This window comes from Mauremys mutica, chromosome 9 (genome assembly GCF_020497125.1).
Source record: "Mauremys mutica isolate MM-2020 ecotype Southern chromosome 9, ASM2049712v1, whole genome shotgun sequence".
Taxonomy (NCBI): Eukaryota; Metazoa; Chordata; order Testudines; family Geoemydidae; genus Mauremys; species Mauremys mutica.
In genome coordinates, this window is record NC_059080.1 from 41,453,434 (window position 1) to 41,472,056 (window position 18,623).

At 47.5% G+C, this 18,623-nt stretch overlaps 1 protein-coding gene across 5 annotated transcripts in view; it reads left to right on the forward strand.

Moving 5' to 3' along the window:
• Positions 1–18,623, forward strand: part of LOC123377029 (exocyst complex component 1-like) — a 76,832-nt gene that overhangs the window by 29,154 nt on the left and 29,055 nt on the right. For 4 of the 5 annotated variants that reach the window (XM_045029401.1, XM_045029400.1, XM_045029403.1 and 1 more), the window contains exons 6-10: positions 5,290–5,517; positions 6,594–6,726; positions 7,745–7,854; positions 9,737–9,886; positions 11,871–11,964. In XM_045029401.1, the coding sequence (XP_044885336.1) occupies positions 5,290–5,517; positions 6,594–6,726; positions 7,745–7,854; positions 9,737–9,886; positions 11,871–11,964 (715 nt within the window). The remainder of the gene's footprint in view (positions 1–5,289; positions 5,518–6,593; positions 6,727–7,744; positions 7,855–9,736; positions 9,887–11,870; positions 11,965–18,623) is intronic. The other variant, XM_045029404.1, reaches the window with a different exon arrangement.

Genomic DNA, 18,623 nt, shown 5'->3' on the forward strand with positions numbered 1-18,623 from the left:
CACCGGGGCTCTCTTTCACTGGGTGGGAGAACAGGTAAATAGCCCCCATTGGAAGCTGCCCTCAAAGTAACAGAATATGTCTATACTGCAAAAAAAAAGTGTTCTCTTAACTCAGATCAGCTAACCTGCGCTAGCTAACTTGGGTTAAAATAGCAGTGAAGATAGGGCAACTCAGCTTTTAATGGGTTAGCACCTTGAGTTCACATATAGGCTTGAACTCAAGTGGCTAACCTGAGTTGAAAGCTGAGTTGCGATGTTTGCACTGCTACCCCAGCACAAGTTAACTAACCTGAATTAAGAACACCTTTTTTCTGCAGTGTTGACGCACCCTTAGTCTGCAGCAGAGATCAACTGTCAGAGGGTGTTGCTGCAGTAAATACCTCTCTCCTTCCTCTAAAGAGTTCAAAGACATTGATTCTCCAGCACATCACAGTGCTGCCAGGAGAATGGAGTGTATTTCCAGGTAACAGTTAAATGACTTGGGACAAGTTATAAAGGATTAATACATGGCAGGGATCAGCACTCACCAGCTTCTGTTACATTCATCACCATGATGTCTCATGAAAACCATCGGTATTTCCCAGGCCCATAAAGACAGCTCATGTATACAGGTCTTTGGTTTGTTTGGAGTACCTGGAAGAGAGACAACCAGACTTCCGCCAGTGGTGCTAGGGCCGCTCCTGAAAGCAAGGTCTCCCTGTCCATTGGGCTCCCAGTGCCGTGAGGGAGGAGAGCGAAGTGGAAGAGCTAGCATGGCTGCAGGTAGATGGCACAAGGAGGACAGAAAGACAAGGGACCCACTCCGCACACTCAAGGGCATCAGCAGCCCCTATGCGGGGGGGATGAGGCAAAGGAAGAGGAGGAAATATGCATTCAACAGCAGCAGCCCAGCAAGGGGAGAAGGGAGGAGAGAAACTATGAGAGTGGGGTTACAATGTCAGAGGAGGAGAGGAGAGGGGTAAAACTGAAGAGTGGAGCATAGGAGAGCTGGAGTTCTTTGGGACAAGAGAGGGAAGGAGGTGGGGACTCTAAGGGCTTATTTTCACTGCTCAGAAAGGTGTCTTTTACACCTTGGGGGTGCTAGCATGTGTGAACATTCCTGAGATAAGAACCCAGTGAGGACAAGGCCTGAGAGACATGGAGAGTGGGAAGGCTGGGAGGAGAGGACCAGGAAAGAATGGAATTGGGGGGAGGCGCAGGGATGAGGTAGCATGTGAAAGAGCAAGGGAATGATTGACAGGTGAGAGGCTCATATAACAGGAGACACTGCATGTGGAAAAGAAAAAGCTGGTGTGTTTTATTCCATTTATTTATGTTCCTGTATTTTATTACATTTCCCTGGAAGACATCCTATGTCTCTAAGTACTGGAGGGAACGTGATGAGATGCCTGTTTAGAGCACTTACACTACAGCAATATTTCTGGCTCCACTGGATTTTATAGTTAAATAACTTAAAAAAAACACAATAGAAGAAATAACGTAAAATTTATCAGAATCCACAAAATCCTAAATCCATTTTGCTTTGTGTTCCTTTATGTTTGCTCTATTCTGCACTTGTGTTTCTATGTCACTTCATACCAGCGTGTCTTCTTTGTGCTTTGGTATGTAGTCCTTAGGTCTGAGAAGCAGAACTCCTGAGGTCTGTTTCTAACAGCAACAAACATCTGTGTGCTCCTGGGCATGTCACATAACTGCTCTGTGCCTCAATTTCCCCATCAGTAAATTAGGGACAGCAATACTTATCTTCCAAGGATACATAATAAATATTGGTTAAGTTCTTGGAAATGAAAGGTGCTGCAGAGTGCATTATTTTAAAGGACCATTAATTGATAAATAAATTATTAACACGTATTCTTTTGATAAATATAAATGTGGCATTTATCTGTAATTATTAATATTATTGTGTACAACTGAGTCATGCATATGCTCATATACTTCCTACAGCATAACAACAATAAACACTTTGTTCTTCTAGAGCACCTTTCCTCTAGGGATCTCAAAGCACTTTGCAAACATTAACAAAATGTTGCTAAAATTTTGTGGCGAGTGAGATGGTGGCCATTGTATTTGTGAGGCCTGGAGCTCCAGTTCATACCTTGATACCCTAGTTCACTTGCTGATTTCCAGGGCATTCTTAAATCCACATGCGTTTCTGAAACTCTGAGACGTCTCATGCAGTAGAGTTATTATCATTACCTGAGCAATATTTCTCCAGAGAGCTGTCCCTTCTAGCAGTTCTCCTGCCAGTTTGATTGGTGCCGCTTTGCTAAAGGCAAAGCCCCAAGGCTCTGAAAAGCCCTAATAAGAAAATCAGAAGGGACAGCAGTGACAGGCTTGCTGGAGGTTTATGGCTATAATGTAGTAGCACTTAATAAAAAACAAAATGTCAGTTGGAACCTTGTGGAGCATAGCCTGGAGCCACTGCAGTGAAGCTGGAAATCTGAGACTCAAAGGCAGCTGAGCAGCAATGGGGAAATTACACTGGTTTGTTACCTGGCAGCTTCCAAGAAATTTCAGAGCGGGAGGAAAAGTTGCCTGCCTTAGTTTTTGTGGGTCTTTGAGATAAGAACCAGCATGGAGCCACACACAAAGCCCCAAATGCTACTCAGTTCCTCCCGAGTGTTGGAAGGTGAGGGGATGTTGAGCAAGCAGAAGCTCAGTGGTTTCTGTCATCACTCCCATCAGGTGCTTGTGGAAAAGCTTGCCCTCTTTTCTCCTCATACATGGCTTTATTAGAGTTCAAGGAGTGAGTGGCAGGCTATTTGCCCAGTTTTCAGGTCTTTGTTTTCTTTAGGGCTCCACTGAATCTTCCCTGCTCCATTGTGGGTCTTTTTGTCTATGGCTGAGGCCAAGCCCACCAGCTTCAAGCCATGCTTCTCCTTAAATGGCACCATGTGTGGGACAGACAGGTATGCCCGGTGCCTCAATGGAAGTGGTGGGCAACCTGCAGCCCATCAGGGTAATCTGAGGGCCACAAGACATTTTGCTGACATTGACCGTCTGCAGGCATGGCCCCCGGCAGGTCCCAGTGGCCATGATTCGCCATTCCTGGCCAATGGGAGCTGCAGGAAGTGGCGGCCTTGCTCCCTTCAGGGGAGCAGAAATGAGATCTGCCTTTAGTGAGGCTCTGTAGACTGACTTTCTTTGGGTCTAGGGCAGCTTGTGACAGAATTCCCTCACCAGAGTGGGACCTCCTGCCCACCATCACACAGATTAGCTTTCTCATTCAGCACGCCCTCTCCTGGTAATGCTGCTCCCAGCGCTTTCTCCTCCTACAGACTTGCCTCAGTCCAGGAACGGCAATGTCCTCTTCATGACTCAGCCCTCCAGCCATGTCACCATCCATGTTCCTGTGTGGGGGGAGTATCTCCCAGTTCTATTGTCCAGCTACTCACCCAGTGAAGAGGGGACCTGGGCCCACCCACTACTCCAGGCACAGCCCAGGGACCCTGGCTATAGAAGCTCATGCTGCCTCTCTTTAACTTTTCCAGCAGAGCTGCTTCAGTTCCCTTGTCCACTTCCCCACAGGCCCCAGAACCTTCTTTGTACTCTTCTCAGGGCCTCCAATCCACAGGTCCCAGCAGCCAGCCAGCAACTGCTCTGTCCAAGGTGCTACCTTCCTGCAGGCTGTTAGAAACACAGTTCTCTCTCCTTAGGCTCCCTACAGCAACTGACCTTGATCTGCCCAGCAGCTCCCGTTTTTGTGAGCCTGCTTGGCCCTGATTGGCTGCTCTGTGCAGCCACTCTCCGATTGGCTGCTCCCTGCACTGCCTCCCTAGGCTGCTTTTAATCCCTTCCTTTCCGGCTTGGGATGAATACCCCATCACACAGTCCCTTCTAACTTCTCTAGGAAGCCAGGCCTCTTGTTGATTTACAGAACCTCTGTCTCCTTTCCTTTGTGGTCTTCATGGTTGCAAAGCACTGCCTGTGTTTACTGTGGGGGCACAGATGCTTCTGTTGATGTTGCTTTTTATTTAATAAAAAACTCATCACCTAATTTTAATATTAACAAAGACAAACTCATTTAAAAGACAGAAAAACAACAGACCAGAAACTTCAATCCTCCCAGGCCTGTGTCTATCTATTATCTTATTTGATACCCAACATGGTGCTTCAACCAGTGGCTACGATTCAATTACCATTTCAAAACCAGTTAATCTCTAATAGATCTTATCAATGATGATTAACAAGCAATTATAGCTCCATGGCCAGTCAAAGCAAATGTCTAAGACCTCCTGAGGCTAATAGTGCCTCCCATTTTCTTATATATATGTACATGTCATGCATGATTTAACTGTTCATTAATTCCACCATCAAAACAGCTCAGCGGGGTAACACATAGGAATCCATGTGTGTGGTGGCTATTGGCTCAGAATTTGCGTGCCTCCTCATGATGGCCTGGGTCAGACACTTCTGTGGGAATGCAGAGAACTATGGCCATAGGGAGAGCTGGCTATAGGGTCACATAGCACCCCGGAGTCCACAATCACCCTTGGCAAGTGGAGGGGAGCAAGAGCTCCAGCAGAGCAATGAGCCAGTCATTGCTGCTGCCCCCAGTGTGTCCCCCCAGAAGGAGCAGGAAGTAGCAGTGCACCCAAGGCCCTGTAGGAAAACCAGGTGCCATCACCAGTCCTACAGCACCCTTCTTTCTTCTGCTTTTTGTGGAGTCTACTCCAGTAGTTAGCTGTGGCGGTTCCAGCTACTCTGCTGGAGTTGCTATTTCCTTTAGCGTCCTTGGGCCGGTATGGGGCTCTTACAGGGCCTCCTGCTTTCCACCATCTCTCTGGTGCAGCAGCCAGCTCAGGGGCTATGGGGCACTCTGCAGCATCTGCCTGGAATCTGAGGGCCCAGGGAGCTGCATTGAGGAGCAGAAGCGTGGAAGGCTGGAGAGGAAGCAGCATAGAGCCTTCCTTTGTGGGTTTTGGGGTGAGCGAGGCTGAGAGCACATGTGCGGGTGATGGACATGGCCTTAAACTGGATATACAGAAGCAGAACCTCTCCCCTGCCTGAGGAGGAAGGTCTGTTCACTTCCTCTCTCAATCCAATGGATCTCTCCAGTGCAAGACCTAGCTATCCAGTCATCTTAACAAACTGTTGCACATTGCCACCGAAGGAGTTCTGTTTTGGCCCAAGTGGCAGAGGCCTGGTGGCTTTCTTGCAGAAGTCCCTGCCTTTGATCCTAGCTAATGATCAAAGTGCCTGTGTGTATGTGAATATAAGCCAACTACAGCACCCATCACTGCACTAGCATAGTGCTGTACCAGAGCGCTCTGCTTCTCTTGTTCACAGGCCAATCTCCAGGCCATCATCTCTTCCGAGAAACAGGTGACATTGCTGATGGGCTCCATTGACAAGGCCCTGGCAGAAGTTGCCAAAGTGGAGGAGACTTTGCAAGTTTATGATGAGCTGCTGGGGAGCGTGAAGCAGCAGATGGATCACATCCAGCAGGGGAACTCCTTGCTGCACCAGATAGACTCCAACCATGAGAAGCTCATGAGCGAGATTGTCTTCCTCACGGTAGGTGAAGTCACAAAGGGAATGATGCATGGCCCATTGAAGTCAGGGGACAGACTCCGACCGGGCTTAGGGACCCTGAGCCAGACCTGCCTCCACAGGGCTCCCAGCCTGTCTGGCTTAGGACTGAGGGAGCCGGGCAGTTCTTTGAGGCCTAGATAATATGGTGATGGGCACACTGCTCAGATTTAAAATGAGGGGGTGTGGCCCAGGTGCAGCAGAGGTGTTATGACTGGAATCAGAGTCTCTTGGAACACAGAAAGCTTGATGTGTCATGCTGCTAGCTGACCAGGCAACAGAAAGGAGCACAGAATGGCCTATGAGTTCACAACAAAGACCAGTGCTTTATCAGCTATGACACAGATCTTCAGCATCACTCCTGGGCATAGCAACAGCTAAATCATTAACTCTTTAATTGCATTGCAGCACAGGATGCAGCTACTATCAACAAGGGTCATGTTTGTGGTGGGGGAAAGGAGAGAAATGTTTGATTTTTCTGGACCATGTTTACCTGAATTCTTCTTGTCTCCTCACCAGCCAATCAGCTTCCAGGATTGTGCTGCCTCTCCTGTTATAAGTATGTCACTATGTCTCGTTCCCATATAACTATGTCACATGGGAACGAGAACAGTGGCATGAGGTTTTCGCACTGCTGCTGAGGCAGCAATCTGATGCTAAAATAGTTGCCCCTGGCTGCATGGACTTCAATAATCCTCTCTAACTTGTAATCTCCTGGGGGCAGGGACTGTCTGTGTGTTATGCGTTTGTAAAGCTCCTAGCAGCCTGGAGCCCTGCTCTGTGATTTGGATCCCTAGGCTCTCCCTTGCCATGATCCCATTTGGGAGCTCTGCTGTTTCTATGGTGCACTATTATTTTGGAAGGGGAAATGGCAGCACGATGCATTTGACTGGGAATGCAGCCTGTCAGTTTAATGTAGCACGGTGCCACTTAAAACAGTGAGAGTGCCTATCCTTCATGTGTGCACACAGGGTATAGGACATCAAACTCGGATGCTGGTGAGGGGAGGAGGGATAGGGAGACAGCATGCATTAAATCAGTTCTCTTGGGATTTTAATTAGAGTAACCTGGACCTTAGCAAGAAGCACCGCCAGGTTCTGAGCCGGGGCGACCTCTCTAGCCCCAGCAAAGTGAAGGCCTGCATTGCAGCAGCAGAAGCTCTCTCCAGCTGCATGAATGTTCAGATACAGCCTGGTGAGTAGGAGTAGAAGCTAACTGCCGCCTTTTGTGCCTTATCAGCACCATTGGCTTACAGTCATGTGAGCTGCCTACAGAGCACAGCACTGTATTGTCCAACCTTCGTATAGGCTCATTGAGTCACGGGGCCGTGAGGTCCTCCTCTGAACCATGGCCTTCCGGATTTCCAGGGACTGCCCCAAACTCTTCACCTGCAGGTTGGCTGAGGCAAAGTTCCAAAACAGAAGGAAGCCCTGAATTCTAGCACTCAACTGTAGCAAAATCCTGGAAGCACACTCTGGTGTTGCCTGTCATCCTGGACTTGCTGTTTTCACAGCCAGGGAAAAGGTTGGGATTGCCAGGCCAGCCCCATCAGTGCATATTTGTGATGAAAGGAATCAGAAGGAAAGGGTTCTACTCCTCCAGGTTATAGAATTAGTCAGCCCACTCTCTGTCTATATATATGGGGTAGGGGAAAGCATTGCTAGAGCAAGCTTAAGTTAAGCTTTGGCACCCTTTCCCCTAAATACATTAGAGCAATGTGCAGTCAGGAGCCATCTATATGCTGACTGCTTATCTGGTCTTATATTTAGGAAAGGAGCTAACAGAAGCCTGTTTTTAACAGAGAACCAAAAGGCAGCCCAGTTGTACAGTATTTATATGAGTGTTGGGGAATTAGTTTTTCCTTTAGAATAATACATCGTGGGTCTGATTTCAAAACCCCATGGGTGCAGTGATATGCTTCATTTGTGCATGAAAGGGCAGTGATCGCATCATACAGAAACTGGATTTTTGCACATGAAGATGGACAGCTAGCGGTGTACTTTGCATGCATATTTTTTTAACTCAGGCGCTGCCCTTGTTATTTTAGTGCTGTAGTGAATATTTCACTCCTTTGGGGTTTGGATTAGAGTATTTCTTCAAAATTGCACGTCTCTGAGACCTGTCATATTTGTCACTTTCACGACTGATGTGTCTTTGGGCACAACGCTGCATGTGCAGTCTCTCGTTATGTCAGCCTTCTCCTTAACTCAAGGTTACCGGAAGCTGCAGGCCATAGCAGAACAGTTGATCATGTTTGAAACGCTGAAGCAGAACTTTGAAAACAGTTTCATCAGCCATATTACAAGCATCTTTGAACTGCAGGTAGGTTAACCCCAAGCTTGCCATGGCACGTGCTAAACACTGAAAGGAATTAATATTTTGGCAATGCAATGTTGGAGGTATAGAAAGTGCTACCCTAAAAACTGGCACAGAAAGGGTTAAAAGACACCCGTGCCTTCCCCAGCCCTTCTTTAGACACACCTAAACAAATCTTCCTTGGATCGAGTCTCTTACAGGGGGGCAGTGTTGCACATATTTACTGATCTGGAGAACTGTCCTCCCATGGCACTGTCTTGCCGCAGTCAAATTCAAAAAAGGCTTAGCCTGAACGACATTTTTTTTAAAGAAGTGATTTCCCCCCCGCCCCCGATTTCCTATATACATTAGAAACTTAGGTCCCAATTAGCTTGTAGGACTCTATGTTTACTGGAAACTAATGAAATGATAACATCACAAGAGGGAAGAGACTGAAAGTTGCTGCTGGGGTATGTGCAGGAATTTAAATTTGACCCCTTTTGGAGGGGCACATTCTGTGCCCACGCCCATCCCCCGCCCCTGAGGAGCTCGCTGGGGCCAGAGAAGTTCTGTGCCCCCGGCTGATTACTGAGGGCGGGGCATGTCTCTGCTTGCCCCTCCTTGTGCGTTCCCCTGGTTGCCGCAATTGAGAAAGCACTTCGCTAGTGCTTTTTATGTAGCCTGTTGTAAAACTAGGCAAACATCTAAATGAGTTGATGTACCCCCCAGAAGACCTCTGTGTACTCCCAGGGGTGCATGTACCCCTGTTTGAGAACCACTGCTCTACTGTGCTGTTGGAAATAGCTGTGTTAACTATGGCTCACTGCTAAATGGCCCATATCTAGTTTTCTAGATTCTGAGTGTGACTAATCACACACACAACGCAAGGATTTATGCTTGGAGTCAACACTAAGGGTTATTTTATTGAATGACATCTTGCTTTGCCAACACCCTACTTTCTCCGCTCCCTTTTAAACTTCCCTTTGGAAATGGTGAGGGCCAGAGGTTGTAATTGCCCCTCAACCTCTCCTCCCCCAACATGCCTCCCTAGCAGCCCGAGAGAATGCCTTGCAGTAGCCTGCACTATGCTATCCTGGGCCTGCAGTCAGGTCCACCTGTCCAGATCCTTGCACCTGCGCAGATCTGATTGCGCAATGTGGGTCCTCATAAGTAGAGGCTGAACTGAAGATGAACAGACTTTGCTGCTTCTCCTGCTAAGATCCAGCATCACAAATGGGGCTTCTCTGTTTAGTTTCCCACTGCAGCTGGACCAGGCATTACCAGCTTATCACTTTGTTCAGCCCTGTTTCCCTACAACTGGATGCAACATAGGTCACATCTGCACTACAGACTTCTATCAACATAGCTACGTCGGTCAGCGGCATAAAGAGGTGTGATCCCTCACCAACATAACTATGCCAGCAAAGGCCTCTAGTGTAGATGCAGCTATATTTGCTATACCAGAATAGCTTATTTCCTTGAGGGGTGGTGGTGATGGAATAAGCTATCCTAGTAATAGCCCAGCTTTGCACCAATAAGCTGCGTCCACTCTGCTGGCATAGTATTGCTATACTGGTGAAGCAGTAAGTATAGACACATGGTCATAGTGGTTTTTAACATTGCTCTCCCAAGTAACTTATGGCTTCTCAAATGTTTTCAGAACCAAAGGTGCTGGAAGTAGGGGCATCGGAGGTACTGATGCACCCCCTGGCTTGAAGCAGTTTCCATTATATTCAGGGTTTACAGCTTGGTTCAATGGCTCTCAGCACCCCCACTATACAAATTGTTCCAGCGTCCCTGTCCAGAACTGGAGCTTCCCATGCAATCCAGGAGAGATTCATTTAAATTTGCCAAGTGCTGCATATCAATGATTTTATTGAGCTAGGATTTGCTCTTTCTGTTGTTTCAGGGAAATGGTCAAGTTCCTGCTCGAATGCAGCAGGCTAGTGAGCTAATTTCATCCACCCATGGGCCCTACCATGACGACCTGCTACCTTACACTCCACTTATGGCCTGGCTGAAGAATGCCAACCCGATCCTGTTCCATGATCTCCCAAAGGTACGGCCTCGCACCTGAACTATCCACTACAACATCAGCCATGGTGGGGTAACAATAAATAATCCTACATTATTCCACTTAAATGTGATGTTTTTAATTGGGTTAGCATTCTACGCTGTGGTATTTTAATATAGACGTGTTCATATAAAGCTGAAATGACGAAATCACCATGGAAATATCACTTTTATTCACAACAGTATTGTATGTAAAGTTTTTTGGGCTTTGGCTTAAAGCTATGCCCTGTTTTCTGAATGAGGACACTACTCAAGAATAGTCATTGTTATCTGAATTTCCCCAGCTGAGATCAGAGCCCCATGATGCCAGGCCATGGGCACATTCATAGTAACAGACAATCTCTGCTTAGAGACGCTCACAACCTAATTAGACAAGACAGTCTAAGGTAGCGTTATCCCCATTTTACAGTGAGCTATTTGCATAGGCGTCTATGTTAGAGCCAGGGACTGAACCCAGATCGGAGTCCCAGCTCTGCAGCATAGCCACCATCAGAGTGGGATAAAAGAATGCCTGATGGGGTTTGATCCCTGAGAATATCAAACATACAATGGGCCCCTCAGTATTCAATGAAGGCCAATACCTACATCTGATCAGAAAGACAGAACCCCCTCGTACCATGCCGGGGCATTCCTCCATTGCTCAGACTAAGAGAACAGTAGCACCTGCTAAATCACTAGCACTGCTCCCTGCAGCTCCCCTTTAGAGCAGTGATCCTCAGACTGAGGCTCAGGAGCCCCAAGTGGCTCTTCAATGTGTCTCCTGCGGCTCTTTGCAGCACGGGGTATCAAAACACTGCGTAATTTCATTCTTAACCAATCAGGATGCTTTTACTGTGTTATTAACCAATTGTAGAATGCTTGGTCAGTCATTTTGCTGTGAGAACCATATATATAGGAATGAGTTTATTTTATTTATATTGAATGAAACAACGAATTCACACTACAGTGGCTCTTTTGGGTAATGTTGACAGGGCCGGCTCCAGAGCCCAGCGGGGCAAGCACCCGCCTGGGGCGGCCCTTTCCCGGGAGGGTGGCAGGCTGGGCCGGCGGACCTGCCGCAGGCATGACTGCGGAGGGGACGCTCGGCCGGTGGCTCCAGCGGACCTCCCGCAGGCATGACTGCAGACGGTTCGCTGGTCCCGCGGCTCGGCTAGACCTCCCGCAGTCATGCCTGCGGCAGCTCAACCGGAGCCGCCGGACCAGCGAACCGCCCGCAGCTGCGGGAGGTCCAGCCGAGCCGCGCGACCAGCGGACCCTTTGCAGTCATGCCCACGGGAGGTCCGCTGCTCCCGCGGCTCAGGGGCGCCTCCCGGGCATGACTGCTTGGGGCGGCCAAATTTGTAGAGCCGCCCCTGAATGTTGATCACTGATTTGGCTCCTAATTCACTGAGGTCTGAGTATCACTGCTTTCGAAGTACTGATCACCTCTGAGGCTACTTAGCTTGTGAAAGCCAAGTGTGCAGTCAGAAGGCAGATAGCCCTTCAGTGACAAGTGTGCTCCTTACTGTGGGGCTGCCCCGTTTGCTGAAAACAAGAGCTGGGTAGGATGCTGGAAGCTGTGTTTTCATGTTAAGAGTAAAGCTCACCCTCATGGAAGACAAAGTCCAAGCCAATGCTATTGTCCACGGCACAGTGTGCTTGCTGTGGCATAGTCTGGGTGCCAGAGTCTTCGCGGTTCAACAACCCTGCTCGCTGAAGCCAGCAAATGGCATGACTTTAGAACGGGCTTCAATGCTGAGCAGCTGGATTCTTCCCTTCCCAGGTTTTTATGATCAGTTCCACAGCTCTCCCAAAGGCCTGATCCAAAGCCCATCAGAGTCAACAGGAATGTTTCCACTGACTGCAGTAGGCTTTGTATCAGGAGCAGTAGAGAGACTGCTGAGAATGGCTCAGTGGTGGTTGAGATGGGGAGCTGCGGAGAGACAGGAGAGAGACCCACTGACATTTCCACCCATTCCTTCCCCTTCCAGGTCTATGCCTGGAATCTTAGCAGACTCTACGAGAGGGAAATCAAAGCTTTTTTCGAGCTGGCCAGAATGCTGCTGCTGGGAAGAACAAAGGAATGTAAGTGATTCAGTGCTGTGGGACAGGGATTGATTTGTAAGTGGGGTACACAGAGGAATTGTACCCCGACCCCCTTCCCCAAACTATCAGTTCCTTGGGTGGGGTTTCCCCTCTCATCTGTGGGCCAAGTCCTCAGCTGGTGCAAACTGGCAAAGCTCCATTGCCTGTAGAGGAGTTGTGCTGATTTACATCAGGTGGACATTGTATGACCATTTGCTGCAGGTTTTATTCAGTACTGCTTATTTGCTTTCGAGCTTTGGGGTCTTTGTGGCTTCCCCTCCAGGAATTCACAGATAAATCTCTGCTGTGGAGAGGCATAGGCATTTCTGCAGGCATCAGAGAGCCGGAGATGCGATGCTGTCTGTTTGTATGGTAGTGCATGTGAAGCCCAGAACCATTCTGTGATAAGAGTTTTTCCCTGAAGTGTGCTAACGTTTGCCAACCCTGCAAACACAAATGTATGCATAACTTTACTTAGGTGAACAGTGCATTGACTTTAATACACAGCTGATCAAAAAACCACAGCTTCCGTAAGGCATGGGAGAGCTCAGGCAGATGCAGAGATCAATATCAAAATGACCCCAAAACAAAGTGTTTCATTTACATTTTCCCAACAGAAAATAGAAAAAAAAAATAATCCAAGTCCACAATGTGCAGGGAGCAGTGGGGAGGAGCATTGGGTGAACCCAAGAGTGCTGTGTCATGAATTGCTCCCTGCATAGTGCTTCATATCGATCTGATGGTTTCAGTGACTGCTAAGCCATGCTGTTTCCCATTGCTGTCAGTGGCATGGATAGTAAGTAGTAATCTGCTGTGGTGGAGCTAAAGTGGAATGAAAGGCACTTCCCATGGCTGTCAGACCTGCTGGTCTACATTAATTTTACAACATGCATTGAGGCATTAGGAAACACATTGCTTCCACAGCATGGTCTGAGGGTGGAGGAATAATTCATACCCGAGGGGCTCATTCCCGAGCCCCACTCCAGGTCCTTTGCACTGTTCCCACAGTGATGGTCCAAAAAGCATCCCCTCTTGGGCTGGCAAAGAACCGGTGTGGCCCCTTCCCATTCTGCAGCCCCTGGTGTAAAGGTAATTCCCCCAGGGAAAAAGTAGGCCTGGTTGGAATGCACTGCATCCCAGCAATCCCTACAGACCATAGCCAGCTGGACTGGGAATGCTCTAAATTACACCAGGAGGTAAACTGACTTTAGGATCAGGTCACCGCAATAGTTTTAAACTCCTCAGCTGTTCCTAGGGTCCTCTCCACTAACATCACTGATACTGGCCGTGGCGGGGTGCTCGTCTTCCCAGTCATCATTTCCTCTCTATCCTGTGGTCTGCGATGGAGTCTGTAGGGGCCAAGCGGCAATAGTGACTGTCCGTTTATGTAATAGCGCGCTACTGAACATGTGAACCAGTGCTTTCTCCTTGATTTTCTCCAGCTCTTGCTGTAAAATATTCCACCTGTGTCCTTTTGCTCCTGATTGATCACTGTTGTATTCTTTGGATAGGATCATTAGTGTAGTCACGCTCTGGTTTGGCCATCATCACCCAGAGAGAAAGGGATAGAACAGTGGCTAAAAGTGACATTGGAACCACCAACACAATGGCTCTGCTAGTGGAATTCCCACGGGATCAGCCTGCTGGACGTCAGCCTACCCACGTATACCTTTGCTGCTCTCCTGTGGTGTGAGATCCCCACCCCCGGCTGTTTTGGGTGGGCAAATATCCCATCATCCCTTCTGAATGCAGGTGTGCTCCTGCTTTCCTCTCTATACATCCTTGGTTCCTGAGTCACGCTGGGGTTTTGGTTTTCTTCCCCAAAGCATCACTTTCAACTAACCCCCACTTCCCTTCTGCTGCAGTCATAGTCTCCTTTCCATATTTCCATTCCCTTTACACAGCATCCATTTGACACTGGACTCATTTGGGAAGACTTGGCAGAACTACATTGTTCTTGGCTTTATTATATCATTGCTACCTTCTTGATTCCCTGCCACTAGTCTCAGCTGCAGGCAGCAACCCTCTACCCTGTCTTCCAAATCTGTGTCCATGGTGCCTTTGGCCTACAAAACATAACTGCCTGCACCTTTGCCAGGTCTGTCTTGAATTGCAGGAATCTTTCCAGGCATTTCCCAGGCATTTCCCAGCAAGACCTGGCTTCAGTTATTTCACCTGCCATGGCTGCCTCAGATTATTTCCCCAAAGCTGAATGAACCCTTCCCATTTCCTGCTCAGCTGAGGAACTGTGTTTTGATCCCAAAGGCTTTGGTGAAGTGATTATGAAAAGCACTTGTGTGCACAAATGCAGACAAGGTGGCTCACTCATGCACACTGTGTCTCAGAGCCTCCTCTCTCCTTGTGGTTGCTGTTCTCTGTTAGCTCGCAAGCTCCTCAGTGGCTCTCCTCTCCCCATTGCTGGAGAGCTGTACTCCATATTCCACTGCACACCAGCGACTTGTCTCCACTGGGGAGATGGGTGGGAGGGATAGCTCAGTGGTTTGGGCATTGGCCTGCTAAACCCAGGGTTGTGAGTTTAATCCTTGAGGGGGGCCATTTGGGGATTGGTCCTGCTTTGAGCAGGTGGTTGGACTAGATGATCTCTTGAGGTTCCCTTCTAACCCTAATAATCTATGATCCTCACCCTGCTCCAGTCCCAGAGCAGTGCATGGTGCACCACAGCCCCATAACCAGCAGAGGGTGGATTCTGGCACAGGCATTGTGGAAGAGTGCCATAAGGCTGCTTTCCTAGGACAGTCCCACCATAGAGGGTGTGTCCAGGGTTGCAGCTGCATCGCACAGGAGATTCTGGGCAGCTTTGTGACCCATAGGGCACCCTAAGGGAGTTGCTGTAAATTAGCCCCCTGGGGCTATTTAAATTATTCCAGGATCCTGCAGCCCCTAGAGGAAACCAGGATTAGCAAAGCTCAAAGGTGGCTTTAAGCCACTTTAGCCCCCTTTCTCCCCAGGCTGCAAGTTCTGTGCTGTGCTTCCTTGAGGAGCAGCACAGCATCTCACCCCAGTTCCTCATAGTCTCTTAGCCTCCCCTCTCCCATGTAACACACAAGATGTGTACAAACTCTGCCAGATAATCTAACAAGGATTGGAGCTATTTCATGTGATCTGCAAAACTGGAAGGGGAAGTTGAGATTAGTTGAGAATTGGTCCTGCTTTGAGCAGGGGGTTGGACTAGATGACTTCCTGAGGTCCCTTCCAAAGCTGATATTCTATGATTATAGAGAGTTACTTGCTGAACTCAATATAGCTGTTTAAATTCATTTTCAGGGTTACATCAGTACAGCATGTTAGGCCTTATAGAATGATTTCTTTAACAATCTGACTAGAACTAATGTTTATAAACGGTCCAGTGTTGTTAGAGCACACTAGAGCACTGCCTTGCTGAATATACCCAGGTGAAACACTGCAGAAATAGCTAAGATACAGGAGCTGGGTGTAATGGGACCCCATGCAGATTTAAGGGGCCATACAGACAGGGATCTTTCTGTAGAATGGGGGTCTATGAAATCATGAAGTGTAGCATTGTAAATTTACACGTAGAGCTGCTTTGAAAAAAAGGTATGTTAAATGAAATATTTAGATATTTTGAAATTTTTTTTGATGAAAAAATTCAAAATTTTTATTGGTTTATTTTGTTATGATGAGGAAGACATCCTTCTTTCCTTATTTTTAATGTTTAACGAGGGGAAGTAAAAAAGGAAGCAGAAGTCCTTCTGTCCCTTCCTCTTGTCTTTCAGTTTTAATTCCCCCCCCCCTCATTTTTGGGAATGAACGAGTAAGAAAAGGGAGTGGGATTTCTAAATGAAATTTGTTCAGGTGTTTTGTTTCAGAATGGTGTGGGAAAGTGAAAACATTTTAATCACTGGGAAATGTTCCTGAGAAAAAACGTCATTGCCCTTGAAAAGCCATTTTTCAATGAAAAAGCTGTCAAAAAATGTCAACCAAGTCTATTACATGGAACGTTATGGGGAGGTGGGGGGAGATGCTCCCCAACAGGACCAAGAATTAATTAAATTAATGGAGATATCCTAGAACTGGAAGGGGACCTTAAAAGATCATTGGGTCCAGCTCTCTGCCTTCACTAGCAGGACTCAGTACTGATTTTGCCCCAGATTCCTAAGTGGCCCCCTCAAGGATTGAACTCATAACCCTGGGTTTAGTAGCCCAATGCACAAACCACTGAGCTATCACTCCCACTAACTGAGTGACACCTCACCACTACCTGCCATTAGCATGAAGGCATGTTTGCCGTGGATCAGCTCCCTGAAAACACCAGCCTATAGCAGCACAAGCACTGCCATCCAGGCCCCTGCAGACTTTGCTCTCTCTGTACAGGTTAGCGGTAAGCACACACCAACCCCAAGTACTCGGAGTGCACCATCCAGCACCTTAATCGCTGAACAAACAGACTTATCAGACTGGCTATTCCCAAAGGAACAGTACCAACTGGCTTGTAGGATTCAACTCAGGACCAGCTCTTTGCTTGACACCACAGCACTTAACTGTATTTATAGTGAAAACAAGAATGGATTTATCAAAGTAACAGAAAGTAAGAATATTGGAAACAAGTAGTTACATGTAAAACAAAATTATAAACACACTTTCCAGAGACTAAACTTAACTAGCAGGTTAACCTCCTGGCTAAAGAAGTTTTATCGCACCCAATGTTCTTGTTAGCATTTTTTTCAAGCAAATCTAGTTGAGACCCCACTTTCATGAATGCAAAGGTGCTGTCCCTTTTCTTCCTCAGTGAAGGAGGCCAGGCTGTCTTCTTTGTCTTCTAGAAATACCCACAGAGTTTGTTGTCTTTACCTATGAACAGGTTAACACCCCCTCCCTCCATGGCTTTTTTTGTTCCTGTATCTTCCTTTCCTGTTGATTTCACATCTGTTCCTCTACATGCGAAGTCAAATGTTAATGGGCATCCATTGTGTTAACTTACAGTGCTTAATTTACTTCCCAGACAGAGAGAGAAATGTTTCTTGCCTCCTGTTTGCAGGAACCGGTCTAAGGGTATGGCTACACTTGAGAGTTGCAGCGCTGGGAGTTACAGCGCTGGTCGTCCAGCTGTGCAGGGACAGCACTGGTGTGTGGCCACACTCACAGCTACCAGCGCTGCAGTGTGGCCACATTTGCAGCGCTGTTGGGAGTAATGCATTATGGGCAGCTATCCCAGCGTTCAAGTGGCAGCAACGTGCTTTTCAAAAGAGGGGGGTGGGGTGGAGTATAGTGTGACAGGGAGTGGGGGAGAGAGAGAGAGAGTGGATTTTTGGAGCCAACACTGTGTATCGGCTCCCTGACTTGCAAAATCAGAAACTTTTTCCGACCCCTTACTCTTTAACTGCAAAAGCCTGCAGACCAGATAAGCAGCTGCCGACTCCCTTTCTCGCTGCTGGTCAAGCAAAAAGCAAACACTCAACCCCTGTGAATCACGCAGGGAGGGGGATATCTCATTTGATTGTTCACAGATTGATCACAGCAAACAGGAGCTGTGTTTGTTTTAGATAAGCAGCTCCCGGAGCCCGGAGCCGCGTTCACAACAAAACAAAGAGAGGCTGCATAACAAAACAAAGGGAATAATTTAGTTAAAAGCATTCTGGGATATCTCCTAATACCCTGGAGGCCAATAACAGTGCTGGTGTGTGGCCACACTTTACGACCAGCGCTGCAGAACCAGCGCTGCAATGCTTATTCCCCAAGCAGACCCAGGTGTACGGCCAGCGCTGCAGCCAGGGAGTTGCAGCGCTGGATGTGCCCTGCAGGTGTGGACACTTACTAATTGCAGCGCTGGAAAGCCTCCACCAGCGCTGCAACTCTCAAGTGTAGCCATACCCTAAGGCATATCTGGTGACCTGCTTTTCGATTACATGCTTAAGAACATAATTTTCTGGAATAGATACGTAACTCCTTACATAGCACCTGTACATACTTTTCACAATGATATTGATGACTAGTGAGACACCGGCTTTCAATTGAGACCTCACATGACATTCTTTGGTGAGCCAGCATGTACAATCCAAAATCAGGAGATTCCTGTAACCTATCTGCATCCTCTTGTCAATTGGTATTAAGGGGTTCTTGGATCACAGGGGGTGAGCATGCTAGACAGCGAACAGAAACACCTGCCCACAACCGCTCACAGATATTTAATGAGAGACAGGATAGAGGTATATAAAATAACAAATGATATAGAGAAAGTCAGGTGCTTCTATTTACCTTCTCTCATAATACAAGAGCAAGGTGGCATTCAATACAATTGAAAGGCTACACATTTAGAAATCAGAACAGGAAGTCCATTTCAGACGATATGCAGTTATCTGTGGATCTCATTGCCTCAAGACATTATGGAGGCCAAGAAGTAATCAGGATTCAAGAAAGGCAGTGCTACTTATATGCAATATCTGTAGTTACACTAGGAAGGATAAAAATTCATAAGGGATTGTATCAGGGCTGCCCCTTCCTGGGGTGCCCTCCTACAGCCGGCTGCATCATGACTAGTGTGCCTGCCTCAGTTTCCCCTTCATTCACTCATTGAAAGGAATATAGTCTTTCAGTGTCCAGTGCAAAGACCCACCTCTAGGCATAATTTATTTATGTATAATAAACTGCAGAACCCTCATGATAAAACCATTCTCCCCAAC